Source organism: Mobula hypostoma, chromosome 14 (genome assembly GCF_963921235.1).
Source record: "Mobula hypostoma chromosome 14, sMobHyp1.1, whole genome shotgun sequence".
NCBI lineage: Eukaryota > Metazoa > Chordata > Chondrichthyes > Myliobatiformes > Myliobatidae > Mobula > Mobula hypostoma.
The window spans coordinates 55844687-55866044 of record NC_086110.1 but is presented as its reverse complement, the minus strand read 5'-3'; the positions used below and the strand labels follow the sequence as shown (position 1 = coordinate 55866044).

Here is a 21358-nt window from a genome sequence, read left to right as displayed (position 1 = left end):
TGGAACTGGACAACATACACAAAATGAAGGAGGAACTCAGCAGACAAGGCACCATCTATGGAAAAGAATACAGTCCTCTCCTATTAGAGTCCCTTTTCTCCAACCCTGTATCTCTTTCACCAATCAGCTTTCAACTTCCCAGCTCTTTATTTCACCCCTCCCACTCCCCGTTTCACCTTGTGATTCTCCCTCCCCTCCTCCCACCTTTTATCCCTCCTCCTCAACTTCCTTTCTCCGGTCCTGCTGAAGGGTCTCAGCCCTTAACGTCGACTGTACTCTTTTCCATAGATGCTGCCTGGCCTGCTGAGTTCCTTCAGCATTTTGTGGGTGTTGCTTGTACTTCCAGCATCTGCAGATTTTCTCTTGTTTGTGTTGAGGATAGAACTGGAAATTTTCTTGGTCAGAATCTGATGATAGACACCATTATAGATATCAGCTTTAAAAAAAATCCAGATTTATATAATTAACTATATTTAAAATCCTCAGCTGCCATTGTGGAATTGGAACTCAAGTTTCCAAATCATTAAAGTAGGAATCTAGATTACTACTCCATTTACTTAAGCATTTTATTCTTATACCTAAGCATTCAGGGCTTCAATGTTTCAATCATTCTATGGGGTTTCTTTGTTTCATAGATGTCTGTGAAGAGGACAAATTTCAGGCTGTATACTGGATACTTACTCTCTATTATTAAATAGACTTTGAAACTTTCCATTGCATTCTATCTATTCATTTGTAATTGAATCATAGACAGATTAAATCACCACTAGTAGATACCCAAACAACGAGGTTCTTAAAAGGTAAACCCATGTATCAGGACAACAGTGTGTCAGAATTTGATCAACACTCACAGGAACTCAGTTGGACAACAGCTGACAAAATTCAGTTAAAGCCACATATCCATACCAAGGACACTAAAGAGGGTACGGTAGATATATCAACATTTTGCCTGGACCCCATGTATTCAGTTGGAATTTATCATATGGAATTAAAATTAGGGGGCAATTTAATACTTGTTTTTAAGACATTAAGATTCAATATAGTTCCATAGTAATGTGTTATTCGTCCATCATTGACATCGATGAGGACCTCGATACCATTATGATGGTGTCGAGACTAGCGCGTGATTTGGATTTAAGTGAGGGAGAGTTGCGCAGCGTCAGCCTCACTCGCTCTTCCCAATTCCCATCTGGATCCAGTGGCAAGACAGAGTCTAGACGGCTGGAGATGGGACTAAGCGCAGTGGATGACCAGGACGTCTTCAGTGTCTTGTCCTGCTCTACACGTTCCACGACGCTTGCAGAGACCGCCCTCTTGACCGTTGGACCTTTCATTGGTCTTGTCCGCTCAATCCGCCAGAGTCTGTCTTCACATGCTGGGATAGACAACTCCCTATCTCACCGAGGGTTTGAGACCCGTCGGCTACCCTCACCTGGTTTAGCCGGCTTGTCGAAGCCGTTGCCCAGGGTGTGGCCACTGTCGCATGCAAACAGCAACGAGGAGCCACAGGTGAGAGCTGAGTGCCAGGTGGGGACCAAAGGTGGACTAACCGCCTTGAAAAGGACGCGACACGTTACCCCACCATAGGTGCTACCCCTCCCTGACACCCCATACACTCCAATATTACAAAGAGTTGAAAGGATAAATCAGAACAAACTATTTCTGCTGGTTAGGGTATGTAAGTCTAACAAAGTAGCGTGAAAATCAAAACCTGGCCTTTCAGCAGTGAGACTAAGAAAGTTTTATCTACATAAAGCGAGAGCAGTTCAACTATTTTTATAAAAAGGCATTTGATGATTGATCTATTGCTTAATTTAAAACAGATTATTTTATGTAAAGTAAAGTAAATTGAACACATCTCCATTTGATCTGCAAGGGTGACTCGAAGCTTTCAATCACATTTTACTTGAGGTCTTCATCCCATTCGCACTCTGACCCCCGTTTTTGTCCTTCCAAACTATTCCAACAAAGCTCAATTTAAGCTTAACGTACAGCACCTCATTCCTTGACTTGTTATATTTCCATACTCAGGATTCAGAATTGAATTGAAAGACTTCAGATGATCAGCCGCTTCATTCTGGTATCTCACACATGCACCACATGATCTGGTTTCATTGCTCCTTGTCAAGTCCTTCAGATTTCACTCACCTCCCTTTTAGTTACCACCCCCACCTTCACGACACCACCACTGTATCTTTTAATCTCTCCTGGTTTCAATTATTTTTCTTGATACACAAGAGAATGTGTATGTTGGAATCTGGAACACAACACAGACTGCTGGAGGTACTCAACAAATCAGGCTGCATTTGTAAAGGGGAAATGGACAGTTGACACTGCACGTCAGGGTGCTTCATCTGGACCAGTCAGTCACTGCTTTATTACTCTGTCACTCTCCCTTTCTCCACAGCTTAAAACTTGTTTCATTCCTAACTTTCCCCAGTTCTGATGAAAAGTTAAGAACCCAAAAGATTTCCCATATCTTTCTTAAGAGGTGCCACCTGCCCACCATTTTGAATTCTTATTTCATGTTTTCAGCATCTGCGGTAGTTTGCTTTTGAGTATGTTAAGGGAAAATTGGACAAAGGCTCCACATAAAATTAGGTTACAAATCAGCCACAAACTCACTGAGGCTTGAAGAAATATTAAACATTTTCCTGTCCCTGACACTAAATTTTCTTAGAATTAACTTAAAAATGTTCTATTCCTGTCAGTAATTTTGTTTAACATTCTTCTTATTTCTGCTCATCACATTTCACCAGCCTGCTAAAACTTCTTACCATCCACTAATATGCTCCAATGCACAAAGTGGGCACTTTATTAGTTACTTCCTGTACCTAATGAACTGGCCATTGAGTACATGTCCATGGTCTTCTGCTGCGGTAACCCATCAAGTTCAAAGTTCAATGTGTTGTGCATTCAGAGATGCTCCTCTGCACTCCACTGTTGCAACATGTCGTTATTTGAGTTATTGTCACCTTCTTGTCAGCTTGAACCAGTCTGGCCATTCTCCTCTGACCTTTCTCATTAGCAAGGCATTTTCGTCCACAGAACTACTGCTCACCGGATGCTTTTTGTTTCTGCTTGGCGCACTATTTCTCAGTAGTTTCTGAGAGACTCAAATCACCCTGTCTAGCACCAACAATCAAAGTCATTTCTTCCCCATACTGATGATTATTCTGAACAACAACTGGACCTCTTGACCATGTCTGTGTGCTTTAGCACTTAGCACATTTCCAATCCTTGTCATACGTCAAAATTATTACCTCACAGACAAGTTGGGCTTTCCAAATACAGGTGAGTCCCACTGTCTGTAACTTGCCCTTATGAATTTCACTGATCATTATCCACAAACTCAAGGTATAGAATAAAAATTGTTCTGATGAAATTTATGTGAAAACAGAGTAAATAGCTCAAGACATTCTTTTTTTCTGCCACATTCATCATCTATGCACAGATGAAACTCTTCACATTATAAAAAATCACGATGTGGACCATTTTCGAGGAATAATCCAAAGTGAAGGATAATCCAAAGAGCTTTTACAGGTATATTAAGAGTAAAAGGATTGTAAGGGATAAAATTGGTTCTCTTGAAGATCAGAGTGGTCGGCTATGTGCGGAACCAAAAGAAATGGGGGAGATCTTAAATGGGGTTTTTTTGCATATGTATTTACTAAGGAAACTGGCATGAAGTCTATGGAATTAAGGGTAACAAGTAGTGAGATCATGGAAACTGTACAGATTGAAAAGGAGGAGGTGCTTGCTATGTTGAGGCAAATTAAAGTGGATAAATCCCCAGGACCTGACACGGTATTCCCTCGGACCTTGAAGGAGACTAGTGTTGAAATTGCGGGGGCCCTGACAGATATATTTAAAATGTCGGTGTCTACGGGTGAGGTGCCAGAGGATTGGAGAGTGGCTCATGTTTTTCCGTTGTTTAAAAAAGGATCGAAATGTAATCTGGGAAATTATAGGCCGGTAAATTTGACGTCAGTAGTGGATAAATTATTGGAAGGAGTACTAAGAGACAGAATCTACAAGCATTTGGATAGACAGGGACTTATTAGGAAGAGTCAACATGGCTTTGTGCGTGGTAGGTCATGTTTGACCAATCTATTGGAGTTTTTCGAGGAGGTTACCAGGAAAGTGGATGAAGGGAAGGCAGTGGATGTTGTCTACATGGACTTCAGTAAGGCCTTTGACAAGGTCCTGCATGGGAGGTTAGTTAGGAAAATTCATTCGCTAGGTATACGTGGACCGGTGATAAATTGGATTAGACATTGGCTCGATGGAAGAAGCCAGAGAGTGGTGGTAGAGAATTGCTTCTCTGAGTGGAGGCCTGTGACTAGTGGTGTGCCACAGGGATCAATGCTGGGTCCATTGTTATTTGTCATCTATATCAATGATCTGGATGATAATGTGGTAAATTGGATCAGCAAATTTGCTGATGATACAAAGACTGGAGGTGTAGTAGACAGTGAGGAATGTTTTCAAAGCCTGCAGGGGGACTTGGACCAGCTGGAAAATTGGGCTGAAAAATGGCAGATGGAGTTTTATACAGACAAGTGTGAGGTATTGCACTTTGGAAGGACAAACCAAGGTAGAACATACAGGATAAATGGTAAGGCACTGAAGAGTGCAGTAGAACAGAGGGATCTGGGAATACAGATAGATACAAAATTCCCTAAAAGTGGCGTCACAGGTAGCTAGGGTCGTAAAGAGAGCTTTTGGTACATTGGCGTTTATTAATAAAAGTATTGAGTATAAGAGCTGGAATGTTATGATGAGGTTGTATAAGGCATTGGTGAGGCCGAGTCTGGAGTATTGTGTTCAGTTTTGGTCACCAAATTACAGGAAGGATATTAATAAGGTTGAAAGAGTGCAGAGAAGGTTTACAAGGATATTGCCGGGACTTGAGAAACTCAGTTACAGAGAAAGGTTGAATAGGTTAGGACTTTATTCCCTGGAGCGTAGAAGAATGAGGGGAGATTTGATAGAGGTATATAAAATTATGATGGGTATAGATAGAGTGAATGCAAGCAGGCTTTTTCCACTGAGGCAAGGGGAGAAAAAAACCAGAAGACATGGGTTAAGGGTGAGGGGGGAAAAGTTTAAAGGGAACATTAGTGGGGGCTTCTTCACACAGAGAGTGGTGGGAGTATGGAATGAGCTGCCAGACGAGGTGGTAAATGCGGGTTCTTTTTTAACATTTAAGAATAAATTGGACAGATACATGGATGGGAGGTGTATGGAGGGATATGGTCCGTGTGCAGGTCAGTGGGACTAGGCAGAAAATAGTTCGGCACAGCCAAGAAGGGCCAAAAGGCCTGTTTCTGTGCTGTAGTTTTTCTATGGTTTCTAATGCAAAGCCACATCTCCCCTTCCCACACCTGTTTATCCATATATGTAGTTGTCCCAAAAGCCTGCACCTGGGGGCGTGGGGGTGGGGGGTACAACGCTACATACATCCTTCCTCTCCGTAAAATATCCTTTTACAGCACTGAGTTCTGTTAGTCAAATTCACTCACACAGCTACCGCCTCTCAATCCCATGGGCTTTATGGTTTCATTAAAAAAGCATAAAATGCAAATATCAACAACACAACTCCTTATAACTCAGGCAAGTTAAAGCCAAATGATACACAATTCAGCATTTATTTGCCCAAAAACTGAGACTGTTTATTAAGCACATCGGCTAATGTTTCATAGTAAGCAAAATATTTAGTTGACCCAGCATAAGCTTAATTCAATCTTTTATTCACAAGGGTGAATCCAGTACAAAAATTTGTGGGCTATCTAATGAAGCAAGGGCTTGGCAGATGAAGGCTTGAGGTTGCGAGAGGCCTGAAATATTGCCCTGTAGAGGTGTGCCAAGTTGAGACGTTAAGCCTTTTACTGAATCTTAACCTGTGAGAAAGTTCATAGATAATCAGTTGTTGCTTGATAAATCAGCCCATCGGATTAGAAAACAACAGAAGCAACACACCTGTTTAAGATGGGAGAAAACTTTAGTTGATATAGGTTGTCATGAAAATATTAGAAACCATTGTTAAGGAAATGATAGGACAAATAAAGCATAAAGTGATTGCAACTCAATACTAGTTAATGAAAAGGAAATAGAGATTTGGGCTTTCTCAAGGACGAGAGCATATAAAGGGTAGTTTATCCATATTTAGATATTTAAAAGTCATTTGATAAAGTGCCTCATGAAAGATCATAGACACATCCTGGGGCGCATGGGATAGAGAGCTCAGGGAATTTACTTACAGACGTGAAACAATGACAGAGATACTGTAGGTCTACGAGACTTACAGACCCTTGGAGTTAGGGATCAGGGAAGGAAACTTAGATATTGAGATTGTGTCCTTAGGTTCAATGTCCATTCAGAAATCAGATGACAAAGGGGAAGAAGCTGTTCCTGAATTGTTGAGCGTTTGCCTTCAGGCTTCTGTACCTCCTTCCTGATGGTAGCAATGAGAACAAGGTATGACCTATGTGATAGGGGTCCTTAATAATGTATGCCACCTGTTTGAGGTATCGCTCCTTGAAGATGTCCTAGATACTACAGAGGCTAGTGTTCATGAAGGAGCTGACTAAGTTTACAGCTTTCTACAGCTTACTTCTATTCTGTGCGGTAGCTCCTCCACTCCCTCCCAGTACCAGACAGTGACACAGACAGTTAGAATGCTCTCCACGACACATCTGTAGAAATTTGAGTGTTTTTGGAGACATACCAAATTTTCTCAAACTCCTAATGAAATATAGATAGCTGTTGTGTCTTCTTTGTAACTGCATCGATATGTTGGGCCCAGGCTTTCATCCAAAAGGTGAAAGACAAAAACAAGAAACTGGGCAAGTTATTCCATTCCCTGTTTGGTAGCACTGAGCGAATAAAAAAATCCATCCAAGATGCCAGTTGCAACCCAGAAATTGAAACCCTTAACTGACTGACAACTAAAATGGCAACTGCATTCAAGGTGTGATTTATCAGTATAACAAAGGCAACAATCTGGATGCTGGAAATTTGAAATGAGAAAAATCTGTAAACATTCAATAGGCCAAGTTGAAGTAGAATAAATACTTCAGGTTTACCTTTCATTCATCATCAGTCTGAAATATTAATTCCCCTGTCTGATCTGAATTTATTTAAGACAGGCTACACAGGGAGGTGTTAAAGCAATAACCAAAATTCAATCATTAGTAGGATTGTATGGTTAGCAAATGAAAATGGAGGTGGGACAGAAAAGCTGAAAGAGAAAATGTCTGAGTTTTGGAAGCTGAGGGCACTGCTACCAATGGTGGACAAAGTAAGTTCAGGGCTCTTCAAGTGCCCCAAGTTTTCCGGTCCTCAAGTCAAAGTAATCAGGACGATCAAAAACCATGCAGGGATTTTTAAACAAGAATGAGAATTTTAAAATAAAGATGCAGTTTTGTGAGTAATCATTAAAATATTACATTCTTGTGGTAAACCTCAGTTTTATTGCATTTTATAGGAGTGCACTTCAGTAGCAAATGGAGATAATGGGGGAAAGGATGCAAGTCAGGATTACAAAATAGTTTTGCTTACTTATCTTTGAACAAGCTTAATATCTGGGATATTCAATTTCCACAATTAATGTCAATGTCAAGGCCAAAATTTATTGCATGCCTGTAATTGTCCTTGAGAGCTCTACTCAAACTTTTGATGACCCATTTCTCAAGGGTAAGCATCCATTGACAATGAAGTAATGATCATATACTTCCAATTCAGGGTGGAGAGGAACTTGTCAGTATTTCCTGGGGGTGCCTGCTGTTCTAGACCTAGACATCAAGGTTTGAATTGTGGAAGGATTTTTTTTTTTCCAGAGCAGCAACTATAAAGTTGCTAACCCTATAAAATCATATCGAGAATAGGTAACACCAAAATATTTATTTATGGTTGTTATCAGCAACAAATTCTTTTTATCATCCAACTTGCTACATATTTTAAAGAGGAAAAAACAATCATTTAGGAAAGAATACAATGGAACATCAACATAATTTGATGAAAGGTCAATAATATGAAAAATGTGCTTAATTTCCTCAAAGATGTGACAAGGCTGAACCTGTAAAGATTGTATGTTGGATTTCCATCTGGATTTTGACAGGATGCCACATAAGAAGCTGGTGCATAATGTAAGAACCTATGGTATTGTAGGAAATGTGAGGGCAATGGGCAGAGGGAGGAGAAAGAGAAGGGGACCAGTGGGATTTGAGGGGTGGGGAGAAGGTGGAAAAGAGGGAGCGGTCACTGGTTAGCGAAATGAATGTTCATTCCATGAGGTTCATGACTGCTGAGGTGGAACGAGGTGTTGCTGCTCCTCTAATCTGTGCCTAGCCTTAGCTGAGCGTCACATGGACAGACCCTTTAATGTGAAATGGAATTATAATGGCTGGCCACAGGGAGATCCCAGCTGGTGTGGCAGATGAAAGGAAGATGCTTCACAAAGCGATTGTCCCAATCTGCTTTGGGTCTTACCAATGTAGAGGGTGCTGTACTAGAAGCACCAGATACACCAATTGACACCGATGGATTCACTTGCAAAGGATACTATGCCTGGAAGGACAGTTTTGGGCCCTAACTGGCAGTGAAAAGGTTTAACAACATGGTTACAGGAATAGGTGCCTGGAAGGTGGGTGGGTGGGTGTGCTAAATACGCTTGGTAGAGTGGTGGGGTATCATTTTAGACAGCAGAATTTACAGAGATACACTGGATGTGTAGGCTTCTGGAGTGTTAGGTGAGGACTATTACATCTGGTCGAGATGAAGGGGGTCAAAGCTTGCTGGCTTGCTGCAGATTAGAGTAACAGCTCCTCATATTCTGCCTCGGTAGCCTCCAAACTGACAGTAGAAACATCGACTCCTCTCTTTAGCTAACCACTCACTGCTGTCCCTCCCCCCCACCCCACCTCAGACTGATCCCATCACCCATTTCCTTCACCTCCTCTGCTCTCTCAATCACCCACACATTCTTTAAATTCCCTTCCACTTTCTTCACTTAATTCCAGAATCCCCTCCACATTCCACCTTTGTCCTTTGTCACATCCGCTGTCACACCATGTTTATTAGCTATTTCCCTCCATAGGTGCTGCCTGACTCACTGAGCTCCTCCAGCTCCTTTGTGCATTGCACTTGCAGTCTCACATCTCCACTCATAATGCAGTTGTGATCCCTTACATAAATGGATGCAATTGTTTTGGAGGCAGTCCGCAGGAGAATCACCAGGCTATATCCTGGAATAAGCCAGCAACCTATCAAGAGTCTAGACAACATGGGTCTATATTCTTTGGGAGTTTAGAAAAGGTGACCTTATTTAAGATCTTAAAGGTGTTTGACAGGCTATATATTGAGGTGTATTCTCTAGTGAGAGAGTCAAGGACAAAGAGCCATACCTACAAAGGGTTAATTATTTAATACTGAGGTGCATAGCAATTTCTTCTCAAATAGTAGTGAATCTCTGGAATTCTCTATGGAGTGGTGGAAAGCAAATCATTGGATATATTTAAAATGAAGACAAATAGCTGAAAGATTAAGGATGTGAGGGTTATGGGCAACGCTATGAGTTAAAGCTTCCATTGATCATCCATGATGACATTGATCGAGGGGTCTGGTGGCCTAGTCCTATTTTCCTGTGTTCTTATAGTACTTACTGCTTCAGATTACAACAATAAAAGATAAACAGTTCAACGGCTTTTGGGATCTTTGTAGAAGGATTTTTTTTAAAAAGTGTGTAAGTTAACACTGTTCAGTTATCGTATATAATAGCTACGGATGAAACACATAACATTGTGTACGAGTAAATATTACATTGCTCAGCAAGATAAAGGTATAGCATACTTATGGAGCTGGGCAACTCAAAATGCGCCATTCCGATTTCAAATTTGAGATGTGTGATCCCAACGCAGCCGAATTTAAGCTTTCATAATGGCAAGTGACGTCAATAAGGATCGTGGGCAAATCCACTAAATCATCTTTTTTCAAATTATTTCTGAATAATTTAGTTGCAGAAATGAGTATTTCAGCTCATTCTTCTCAGTGAAATTTTATTTATTGCTTTATAAAATGGCAAGATGAGAACCTCGCTAATAGTCAGAGTGTAAATCATGAAAGAATTAGACCCAATAACAAAATTTGGCTTCTGGGGGGAAAATTACACTTCTATAACTAGTTTAATTCAAAGCAATTTGTTGTTTCCCGAAGGACTGGCTTCTGGATTACAGAGCTAAAGCACACATTGTCCCAAGAACTGTTAATTTTATGAATGAGGTTCTGTGCTGTCACCAGATAATTATGATCCATGCAGACTGGTAGTTGCCTATCAGACAGTGTGTTTTACTTCATTTCAATCCACCAAAATAAAGCAAGCAAAGCATAAAAATAAATATGTCTCTCCCCCACCAACACCCAAGTTATCCAATGCCACTGGGCTGCCAAAACCAGTGGCGTTGGAGGTGCAAACCGCAGCAAACCAGTGCTGTGGAGGTGTTTTTTGTGGTACAAGAACAGGGTCTAATTGAAGACTTCATGCTTTATCAGCTGTTTCCCCACGTGGGAAAGTTTCACAAACTCCACATTCGTGTCAATAGGTAAAGCTGACTTGGTACCATAATGAACCACCCTGAACTGTGAGATTAACATTGCACATTGTTAGTAAAACTTCAGAAATCTGATCATTCATACCACTTGATAAGTAGTTTATAGGAGCAAGTTAATATAAAAAAAAAGGAGGGCATACATTTCTTGCTATCAATATTGTAAAGCTATCTGAATGGCTTTAATATTATTTGGTGGAAATTATAACTGCAGATGGTGGAAATCTGAACTAAAACAAAATGTTTGGTACATTCAGATCAGTTAGTGTATGAAAAGAAACAGTTTGTGCTTCAGTGAAAGCTCTTTGTCAGAACTGCAAAAGAGGGGGAAAAACAAGATAGTTTTAAGTTACAGAGAAGCCGAGGAAGAGAGATAAAAGAAAACATCTGTTAACTCTTTGAAGGTAACTGTTGAGTGTTTCCAGCATTTTCTGTCTTAGTCAGTCTTCAGATTTAATATTAACCACACAATTCAACCCAAGGAAAGCGGTTTTAAAAAAAGTTGCAAGTGAATTTATTGTAACATTTGCAGGATTTAAGTGTTCAAATAGCAAGCATGAGGTACTGCAAATATGGAACTTTTTTGCCAGTATTTGGATAAATAAAGGACATTATATAAATGAGGACTTGAGCATAAAATATAGGGATCTCGGTAAAATAGATTAAACACTACAATGTTCCATAGTAATAGACTTTTATTCAAGGTAGTTTCTTCTGCAAGACAACAAATTAACTTGTAAGATCAAGTTCACAGAATCTAAAAGCAAATCATTTGGTTACCACGCAAGTATAGTTCTTAAAAAGCTCTGAAAATATCTCACATTAAAATGTCAACCATGTTTGGTCATCTAAGAATGGATCTCATAGTAGTGGGGAAAGGTTTTATTAGGGAATGCACAAGTTAGAGATTCCAATGACTGAATACATAAAAAGGTCAGGAAAATAAATCTTTGCATATAGGAACTAAACATGTCTTTAAGCAAAAATTGCAGATACTTTATCAATCCCTGACAACCAAATATGGAAAAAGGTTTTAAAAACAGACCAATCCCCAACACCAGCCACCTTCCATACCAAAAGAAAACCTGTATCCTCAATACTAATAACGAAGTACTTGCCATGGTCTAATGGCTCAGAAATTTAATTTTTACGGCAGTAAAATGAATCCAGTTCATTAAAAAATTAATTACATTTCAACTGTTAATCATGGAAAGTATGGCAAAAATGAGGACTTTTAGGATAAGACAACTACTAGCTTATTGGACAGGTGGTAACAATTCACTGAACCAAACAAGCAGTCTATCTGACTGTCATGTGAGCATGTCGGTAGTTATACAGCCGTTGTGCAGCAATCAACAGTGGAATGAGTTACCAATTAACTGCAAGTTTGTAAGAATGTTATAAGCAAAAGAAAACTATTATTTCCTTAGAACCAGAACATTTCATAGGAATCTTTAGTTACAGCTCTGTGGCAAATCAAAATCCAAAGTTGACCCATTTGATGTTTCTGAAACAATAACTATCATATAATTCTAGAACTCAAGGTCTTGAAGTTCACTTTCTGTACATCAATACAGATTAGTTGAAAAAGAGAAGTTCTTAATTCAATGTTCCATTGTGACTGTGCACCCAATGCAGGTCCCAAAAGGTTATGTAAAGAGCTTGTGATGAATTTATTAACTAATGGGCAATAAAGCTCAAATTTTCTATAAATATCACTAAATTGTGTACAGTTCCATTTTTAACAATTAGAGAAGAGCAGAACCACAGAAAGTAAACAAAGCCAGACTGAACTGTTAATGGAATTATATCAATCATTTTTTTATCAAGTTTCAATTGTGTACACAGAAGCATAATTGCAATCAGAAGTCTTTGTAACTGCAGCAAAGTTACGATCACCCATCTACAGAGACTCAACATTTCAACCTCAAATGTGAATTTGCATGTAATTTTAACATGCAATTTTAAGCTTTTTCATTAGCATTTTCTTTAAACTGTCAGCATACTAATGCTACTCAACACCCAGTAATCACACACAAGTTTTTCTCATCAAAACACCAAAGCATTCAATACAATGGAACACTTTTGTCCCTCCCCCAAAATCATGGGCTGAAGTGTTACCTATTAAAAAAAGCAAAAAACATCCGTGATTGAAATGAATGGAGTTAAATGTTATGAAAGATGTCACGTATAGACATAAATCTACAAGATTTGCTGCTGGTGCACATCTCAAAAGTTTTCCCCAATTAAATGCTTTAATCTGAAATTTCTGGAAGTGGATTTGAAAAAGTTGCAATGAGGGAGGGGAGGGTTTTTATCTGACACTTGGTGCTCTGGGAAGCAAGATGCTGGAGCAACACAGCAGTGATCGTTCACAGCAGATCAACGCGGCGGTAGTACAGGAGGTAGGCTGTACGTTCAGGAGAGGGCTTCACAACCTGGTACTGATTTATCACTTTCACTATCTGGTCATCAATGCGTAGCCAGCCATTCAGACCAATGTGGAAGACATCGGTAGTGTAATGTCCACCAGTTGCACTGTTTCCATGGTGATAGACAACTGAAAAAGAAAGAAAAACTGAGATACTAAAACCAATATGACAACCTTTTAAGTAACTTTTAACAAAACAACAGCAGTAAATATCCTTTTGCTGGTATTTCTATCTTTCACAAACAGTAAATGACTTCCTTTTATGTAAATGGTAGAAAAACACACCGTAATGAGCATAATTAATTTTAGTTATAGCTCAGGTAAGTAGTAATAGACGAGAATCCCAGATGTTCAGGTAGTTATATTTAAACACATGGGAGAAAATTCCTACCATCAGTATATGATTTAGAAGCTCCATTGAAAACTGCCCTCAATGTAATGCACTGGTTTGGAGCATATGTTTGTTGTCAGTTCTCTGAGCCCAAGATATTTTAATTCAAGCCAATTAGTTGTGAAATTTAAAAAAATGTAAGTTATACTAAGAATGGGATGCATTTCTTTTTATTGTTAATAAAAGTGAAAAACTTAAGATCTTATTCAATCACTTATTAAATACTAGTTTTGGTCCAGATAGTTGATTGTACTCAAAAATACATTTGTACAGCAATTTACCATGCATTTCATGTACAATACTTTTTGCAAATACTTTTTGCAATTGCGATGGCTAATTCAAAAACCAAAAAATGAAGTTATATTGTGCTTTTAAATTTTTGAAGCAATTACTTCATAACAAAAAATCCTAGGTGCCCCAACAAGAATTAATTAAATTATTTCAATGTTTGTACACTTAGCTAGGTTTGACCTGCGGTGGTTAAGATTTACCCTGGCTAGAGAGCATCAACAGTCTGTGCATTTACTTTATAAACTGCTGCAACTAAAGGAATTTAATGGCAACCAGTGTGCTGGCACTACCCATGTCGAAACCACCTTGCAGACAGTTTGCAAGTTGGATCACCATATTTAAAGACAGACATACAAACACTTTAAAATTATGTACTAACTTTCCCACAAAGTTTGATTGACCTTTATGCTTAAAACGGAAGGCACCTCAATATAATTTGTAAATGCTCCAAAAATAGCCAACCTCACTTCTAATACCATTCTATTAGACAGAAAAGTCTTCAAAAAACAGAGACAAACCTCAAAAGGAATAGAAGAAACAAAATAACTCAGCACAACATGGTAACTTAATAAAATGACTTTGAAGAGGAATCAAAGTTCAGTTATTGCAATGACAAATGTAACATGGTTATAGTTTTCACTTTTTACTTTCATAAATATTATGGATTTAAGTTATCTAGCGGTTGAAATCAATACAAAGACCAAATAGACCACTGACTCACCCTAGAAGCTGCCACTGATTTGCAAATTCATGACAATTCCATAGCAACCAGCTGCTACGATGACGCACATGCAAGATAGAGTTCTGTACTAAAGTACAGTACTGTTTCTTTCCCTGCGGTTTGGAGTGTTTACAGGACACCTTATCCCTTATTATAAAATTGTAATAAGATTCCTTGTACACCAAAAAATGACATTTAAAGGTAAAAGTCACCTTTTTGTGATTCATCAGATTTTGATTCAAGTATTTTTGCTTCCAAATAAATTCAGCCAAATGCACAATTTAACAATAAAAAGTTATTTACAAATTCCACTAAGCCACTGCATGCAAGTACTAAAATGGAGCTAAATAATCTGGATAAAGCATCCTTTGTTCACCAAATTTTCTAAGCATTTACCACTGCAAGGGGTAACTCACACAACTTAAGTATAATTGCCTTTTCCTTCTGTCCCTCCTACAGTACATAGTCCAATCATATAACTAACAACGTCTTTATTAACCTGCCATCCATACAGGTTGACCTCCTCACTATCCAGTCTTAACTACAACTTATAAAGTGCACACTGTTTAAATATTCCTAATTTTAGATCATCAAACTGAAAGCTGATTTGCTTTTTTGATCAACAGATGCTGCCCAATCTGCTAAATATTTTCATAATTTTCCGTTCCCATCCTTCCCCCACATTTCATTAAGTAGCAACATGGAACAAATAAAGTGCTAGTACTTTAATAAAATACCAGTGTCCAATTTTTGCAGAATTAAAGGACGTTACCATTGGGCTTATGACAAAGTAGCTGAATAAAAAGGGGTCCAATAATTACCTCAGGACAAATGGGTGCCAGGGGTAATGATTTTTTTCTTAATATCATTGTAGGAGTTTTCAAGATGCAAGAAATCCATCTAAACACAGATTTTTGATTGATTTTTTGAACACACAACACTAATAAGCTAATTAAAAGTTGATACTACTCTATTGAAAACCAAATCCCAGCAAAATTCACCCAGACAAAAGATAAAGCAGCAGGTAAGCTAATTAATAGAAAGCAGGTTGAAATTGTAACATTACAGTGTAAAATTTAGTTTTATTTGGCTTTATTTTATTTTTTTTAATTTTAGCGATGAAACACGGAATAGGCTCTGCAAGCTGTGTCGCGATTTAATCCTAGCCTAACCATGGAACAATTCAAAATGTCCAATCAACTAATAAGTCTTCGTGGTAGGAAACTGGAGCACCCGGAGGAAACCCACACATTCACGGGGAGGATGTACAAACTCCTTACAGATCATGTTGGAACTGAATTGTGAAGTCCAATACCCCAAGCTCTAATAGCGTTTTGCTAACAGCTACACTAAGATGGTGTCCTATAGGATGTGTTCTCTTCTCGCTGCTGCCTTCAGAAAGGTGACAAAGGAACTTCATGACTCATACCACCAGGTCCAGGAACAGTAATTACCCCTCAACCTCCAAGCTCTTGAACTAGAGGGGATAACTTCACTCAGCTTGCCCCATCATTGAACTGTTCCCACAATTTATGGACTCACTTTCAAGGGCCCTTCATCTCATTTTCTCGATATTTATTAATTATTATTCGTTCTTTCTTTTTGTATTTGCAGTTTACTGTCTTCTGCCCTGGTTGTCTGCCCCGTTGGTGTGGTCTTTCATTGATTATATTATGGCTACTGGATTTATTGTGTATACCAGCAAGAAAATGAATCACAGCATTGTATATGATGACACATTTGTACTTTGATAATAATTTACTTTGAACTTTGGTTATTTGCAAAAGTTTGTTTTGAACTTCAATTAACTGCTTGCAATTTACAATTTCCATTAAGAACTGAAAGCTGGTTCTACTATATCTACTATATTCACCTAACTCCAGAATACTCTAAGTGGATGTTAGCAGTTTTCATCTTACCAATGTCGTCAAAAAGGAGACACAACCAGAGATGCTTATATTTGAAAGACTCTAAGCAAAATCTTTACATATGATCAACTCATGCAATAATGAGTTGTTATATGAAGTCAAATGCTTATGGTGAAGAGAAATTTCTTGAACTCATTTCTCCATTTTAGTACAATCTCTTCCCAATAAAGATAACATGACACAGCACACAAAGCTCCCAGCATTTTGCAATCTAGAATGGTAAATACCATATGCGTATCATCGTGTTTCACAAAACATGCCCATTCTGGGCCACAAATGGAGCCAGGATCACACTTGCTTATTTAGAATAGTGGAAAACTCCCATATTCATTGTAGAATGAATCTAATATTGTTAATAAAATTTATCTAATTTATTATAACCTCTATAAATTATTCATACAAATTGACAATGCAATTTTGAGAAATTACACGACCATGTCATAGAAACATAGAAAACCTACAGCACAATACAGACCCTTCGGCCCACAAAGTTGTGCCGAACATGTCCCTACCGTAGAAATTACTAGGCTTACCCATAGCCCTCTATTTTTCTAAGCTCCATGTACCAATCCAAAAGTCTCTTAAAAGACCCTATTGTATCTGCCTCCACCACCATTGCCGGCAGCCCATTCCACGCACTCACCACTCTGAGTAAAAAACTTACCCCTGACATCTCCTCTGTACCGATTTGCCAGCACCTTAAACCTGTGTCCTCTTGTGGCAACCATTTCAGCCCTGGGAAAAAGCCTCCTACTACCCACACGATCAATGACTCTCATCATCTTATACACCTCTATCAGGTTACCTCTCATCCTCCGTCGCTCCAAGGAGAAAAGGCCGAGTTCACTCAACCTGTTTTTATAAGGCATGCTCCCCAATCCAGGCAACATCCTTGTAAATTTCCTCTGCACCTTTTCTATGGCTTCCACATCCTTCCTGTAGTGAGGCGACCAGAACTGAGCACAGTACTTCAAGTGGGGTCTGACCAGGGTCCGACCAGTGTCCTATATACGGTAGCTGCAACATTATCTCTCGGCTCCTAAATTCAATTCCACGATTGCCTTCTTAACCACAGCGTTAACCTGTGCAGCTGCTTTGAGAGTCCTATAGACTCGGACCTCAAGATCCCTCTAATCCTCCACACTGCCAAGAGTCTTACCATTAATACTATATTCTGCCATCATATTTGACCTACCAAAATTAAGCACTTCACACTTATCTGGGTTGAACTCAATCTGCCACTTCTCAGCCCAGTTTTGCATCCTATCAATCCCCTGCTGTAACATCTGACAGGCCTCCACATTATCCATAACACCTCCCCCATTGTGTCATCAGCAAACTTACTAACCCATCCCTCCACTTCCTCATCCAGGTCTTTTCTAAAAATCACGAAGAGTAAGGGTCCCAGAACAGATCCTTGAAGTACATCACTGGTCACCGACCTCCATGCAGAAAATGACCCATCTACAACCACTCTTTGCCTTCTGTGGGCAAGCCAGTTCTGGATCCACAAAGCAATATCCCCTTGGATCCCATGCCTCCTTACTTTCTCAATAAGCTTTGCATGGGGTACCTTATCAAATGCTTTGCTGAAATCCATATACACTACATCTACTGCTCTTCCTTCATCAATGTGTTTAGTCACATCCTCAAAAAATTCAATTAGGCTCGTAAGGCAGGACCTGCCCTTGACAAAGCCATGCTGGCTATTCCTAATCATATTATACCTCACCAAATGTTCATAAATCCTGGCTCTCAGGATCTTCTCCATCAACTTAACAACCACTGAAGTAAGGCTCACTGGTCTATAATTTCCTGGGCTATCTCTACACCCTTTCTTGAATAAAGGAACAACATCCACAACCCTCCAATCTCTGGAACCTCTCCCGTCCCCATTGATGATGCAAAGATCATCGCCAGAGACTCAGCTATCTCCTCCCTCGCCTCCCACAGTAGCCTGGGTTACATCTCATCCGGTCCCGGCAACTTATCCAACTTGATGCTTTCCAAAGGCTCCAGCACATCCTCTTTCTTAATATCTACATGCTCAAGCTTTTCAGTCTGCTTCAAGTCATCACCACAATTACCAAGATCCTCTTCCATAGTGAATACTGAAGTGAAGATTTCATTAAGTACCTCTGCTATTTCCTCTGGTTCCATACACACTCTCCCACTGTCACATTTGATAGGTCCTATCCTTTCACGTCTTATCCTCTTGCTCCTCACATACTTGCAGAATGCCTTGGGGTTTTCCTTAATCCTGCCTGCCAAGGCCTTCTCATGTGGCCCCTTCTGACTCTCTTAATTTCCTTCTTAAGCTCCTTCCTGTTACCCTTATAATCTTCTAGATCTCTAACATTACCTAGCTTTCTGAACCATCCCTGGCCCCCACCGCTTTATTTTCACCACGGATGTCCAGTCCCTATATACTTCCATCCCCCATCAGGAAGATCTCAAAGCTCTCCGCTTCTTTTTGGATTCCAGACCTAACCAGTTCCCCTCTACAACCACTCTGCTCCATCTAGCCAAATTAGTTCTTACTCTTAATAATTTCTACTTTGGCTCCTCACACTTCCTCCAAACTAAAGTGTAGCCAGGGAAGCCCCTTTCTTTAAAAAAGCACATCTCCCTTGTCCTGGAATGAAAAGCCTCATCCTGAGAGCAGATGCAGCAGAGACGGAGGAATTGCGAGAAAGGGATGGCATTTTTGCAAGAGACAGGGTGAGAAGAGGAATAGTCCAGATAGCTGTGAGAGTCAGTTGGCTTATAGTAGACATCAGTAGATAAGTTGTCTCCAGAGATAGAGACAGAAAGATCTAGAAAGGGGAGGGAGGTGTCGGAAATACCCCTTGCCCATCCTCTGCGTTTTCCCCCTCCCCCTTTTCTTTCTCCCTGGGCCTCCTGTCCCATGATCCTCTCATATCCCTTTTGCCAATCAACTGTTCAGCTCTTGTCTCCATTCCTCCCCCTCCTGTCTTCTCCTATCATTTCAGATCTCCCCTTCCCCCTCCCACTTTCAAAGCTCTTACTAGCTCTTCTTTCAGTTAGTCCTGATGAAGGGTCTCAGCCCGAAACGTCAACTGTACCTCTTCCTATAGATGCTGCCTGGCCTGCTGCGTTCACCAGCATTTTGTGTGTGTTGCTTGAAATTCCAGCATCTGCAGATTTCTTCATGTTTGCGTTTCTGAACTTTTCGTAAGCTTTTCTTTTCTTCTTGACTAGATTTACAACAGCCTTTATACACCACGGTTCCTGTACCCTACCATAACTTCCCTGTCTCATTGGAACGTACCAATGCAGAACTCCACAGAAATATCCCCTGAACATTTGCCACATTTCTTCCATACTTTTCCCTGAGAACATCTGTTCCCAATTTAAGCTTCCAATTACCTGCCTGATAGCCTCATAATTCCCCTTACTCCAATTAAACACTTTTCAATCTTGTCTGTTCCTATCTCTCTCCAATGCTATTGTAAAGGAGATAGAATTATAATCACTATCTCCAAAATTCTCTTCCACTGAGAGATCTGACACCTGACCAGCTTCATTTCCCAATACCAAATCAAGTACATTCCCTCCTCTTGTAGGCTTATCTACATATTGTGTCAAGAAACCTTCCTGAACACACTTAACAAACTCCACCCCATCTGAACCCCTTGTTCTAGGGAGATGCCAATCGATATTTGGGAATTAAAATCTCCCATCACAACAACTCTGCTATTATTACACCTTTCCAGGATCTATTTCCCTATCTACTCCTCGCTATCCCTGTTACTACTGGGCGGCCTATAAAAAACACCCAGTGAAGTTATTGACCCCTTCCTGCTCCTAACCTCCACCACCAGAGACTCCGTAGACAATCCCTTTTTTGCAGCAATGCCACTATCTCTGATCAACAGTGCCACACCCCCCAACTCTTTTGACTCACTCCCTGTCCCTTCTGAAACATCTAAATCCCGGCACTTGAAGTAACAATTCCTGTCCCTAATCCATCCAAATCTCTGTAATGGCCACCACATCATAGCTACAAGTACTGATCCACGCTCTAGGCACATCCGCTTTGCTCACAATACTCCTTGTGTTAAAATAGACACATCTCAAATCGTTGGTCTGAGCGCATCCCTCCTCTATCACCTGCCTATCCTCCCATTCACACTGTCTACAAGCTTTCTCTATTTGTGAGCCAACCACCTCTTCCCCAGTCTCTTCAGTTCAGTTCCCACCCCCTAATTCTAGTCTAACTCTCCCTAGTCGCCTTAGCAAACCTCCCCGCCAGAATATTGGTCCCCCTGGGATTCAAGTGCAACCCATCCTTTTTGTACAGGTCTCACCTGCCCCAAAAGAGGTCCCAATTATCCAGAAATCTGAATCACTGCCCCCTGCTCCAATCCCTCAGCCACGTATTTATCCTCCACCTCATTCTATTCTTTCCTTCACTGTCGCGTGGCACAGGCAGTAACCCTGAGATTACTACCGTTGCAGTCCTGCTTCGCAACTTCCTTCCTAACTCCCTGTAGTCTTTTTTCAGGACCTCTTCCCTTTACCTACCTATGTTGTTGGTACCAATATGTACCACAACCTCTGGCTGTTCTCCCTCCCACTGCAGAACATCTTGGATGCGACCTGAAACATCCCGGACCCTGGCACCTGGGAGGCAAACTACCATCTGAGTTTCTTTCCTGCATCCACAGAATCACCTGTCTGACCCCCTAACTATAGAGTCCCCTATCACCACTGTCTTCCTCTTCCTTTCCCTACCCTTCTGGGCCACAGGGCCGGACTCTGTGCCAGAAGCACAACCACTGTCTTTCAGATGTAAAACATGAAAGATTTACCTGTACTTCAGCATGAGTATTAAGCATTCTGCAATGCAGTTTGCTGCTGCATGTGAAACTTTTACAGAAGTTGCAATACAGAAAATTTTCAGCAACTTTCAAACTGATTGTGAAGACTCATCTAAAATATTAAATATAAGTTTAACTAATTTAA

At 40.1% G+C, this 21358-nt stretch overlaps 1 protein-coding gene across 1 annotated transcript in view; it reads right to left on the bottom strand.

Moving 5' to 3' along the window:
• Positions 1-11118: 11118 nt before the first annotated feature.
• Positions 11119-21358, bottom strand: part of usp10 (ubiquitin specific peptidase 10) — a 71435-nt gene continuing 61195 nt past the window's right edge. Inside the window, exon 14 of the mRNA XM_063067168.1 lies at positions 11119-13167. Coding sequence (XP_062923238.1) covers positions 12980-13167 — 188 coding nt within the window. The 3' untranslated portion in view covers positions 11119-12979. The remainder of the gene's footprint in view (positions 13168-21358) is intronic.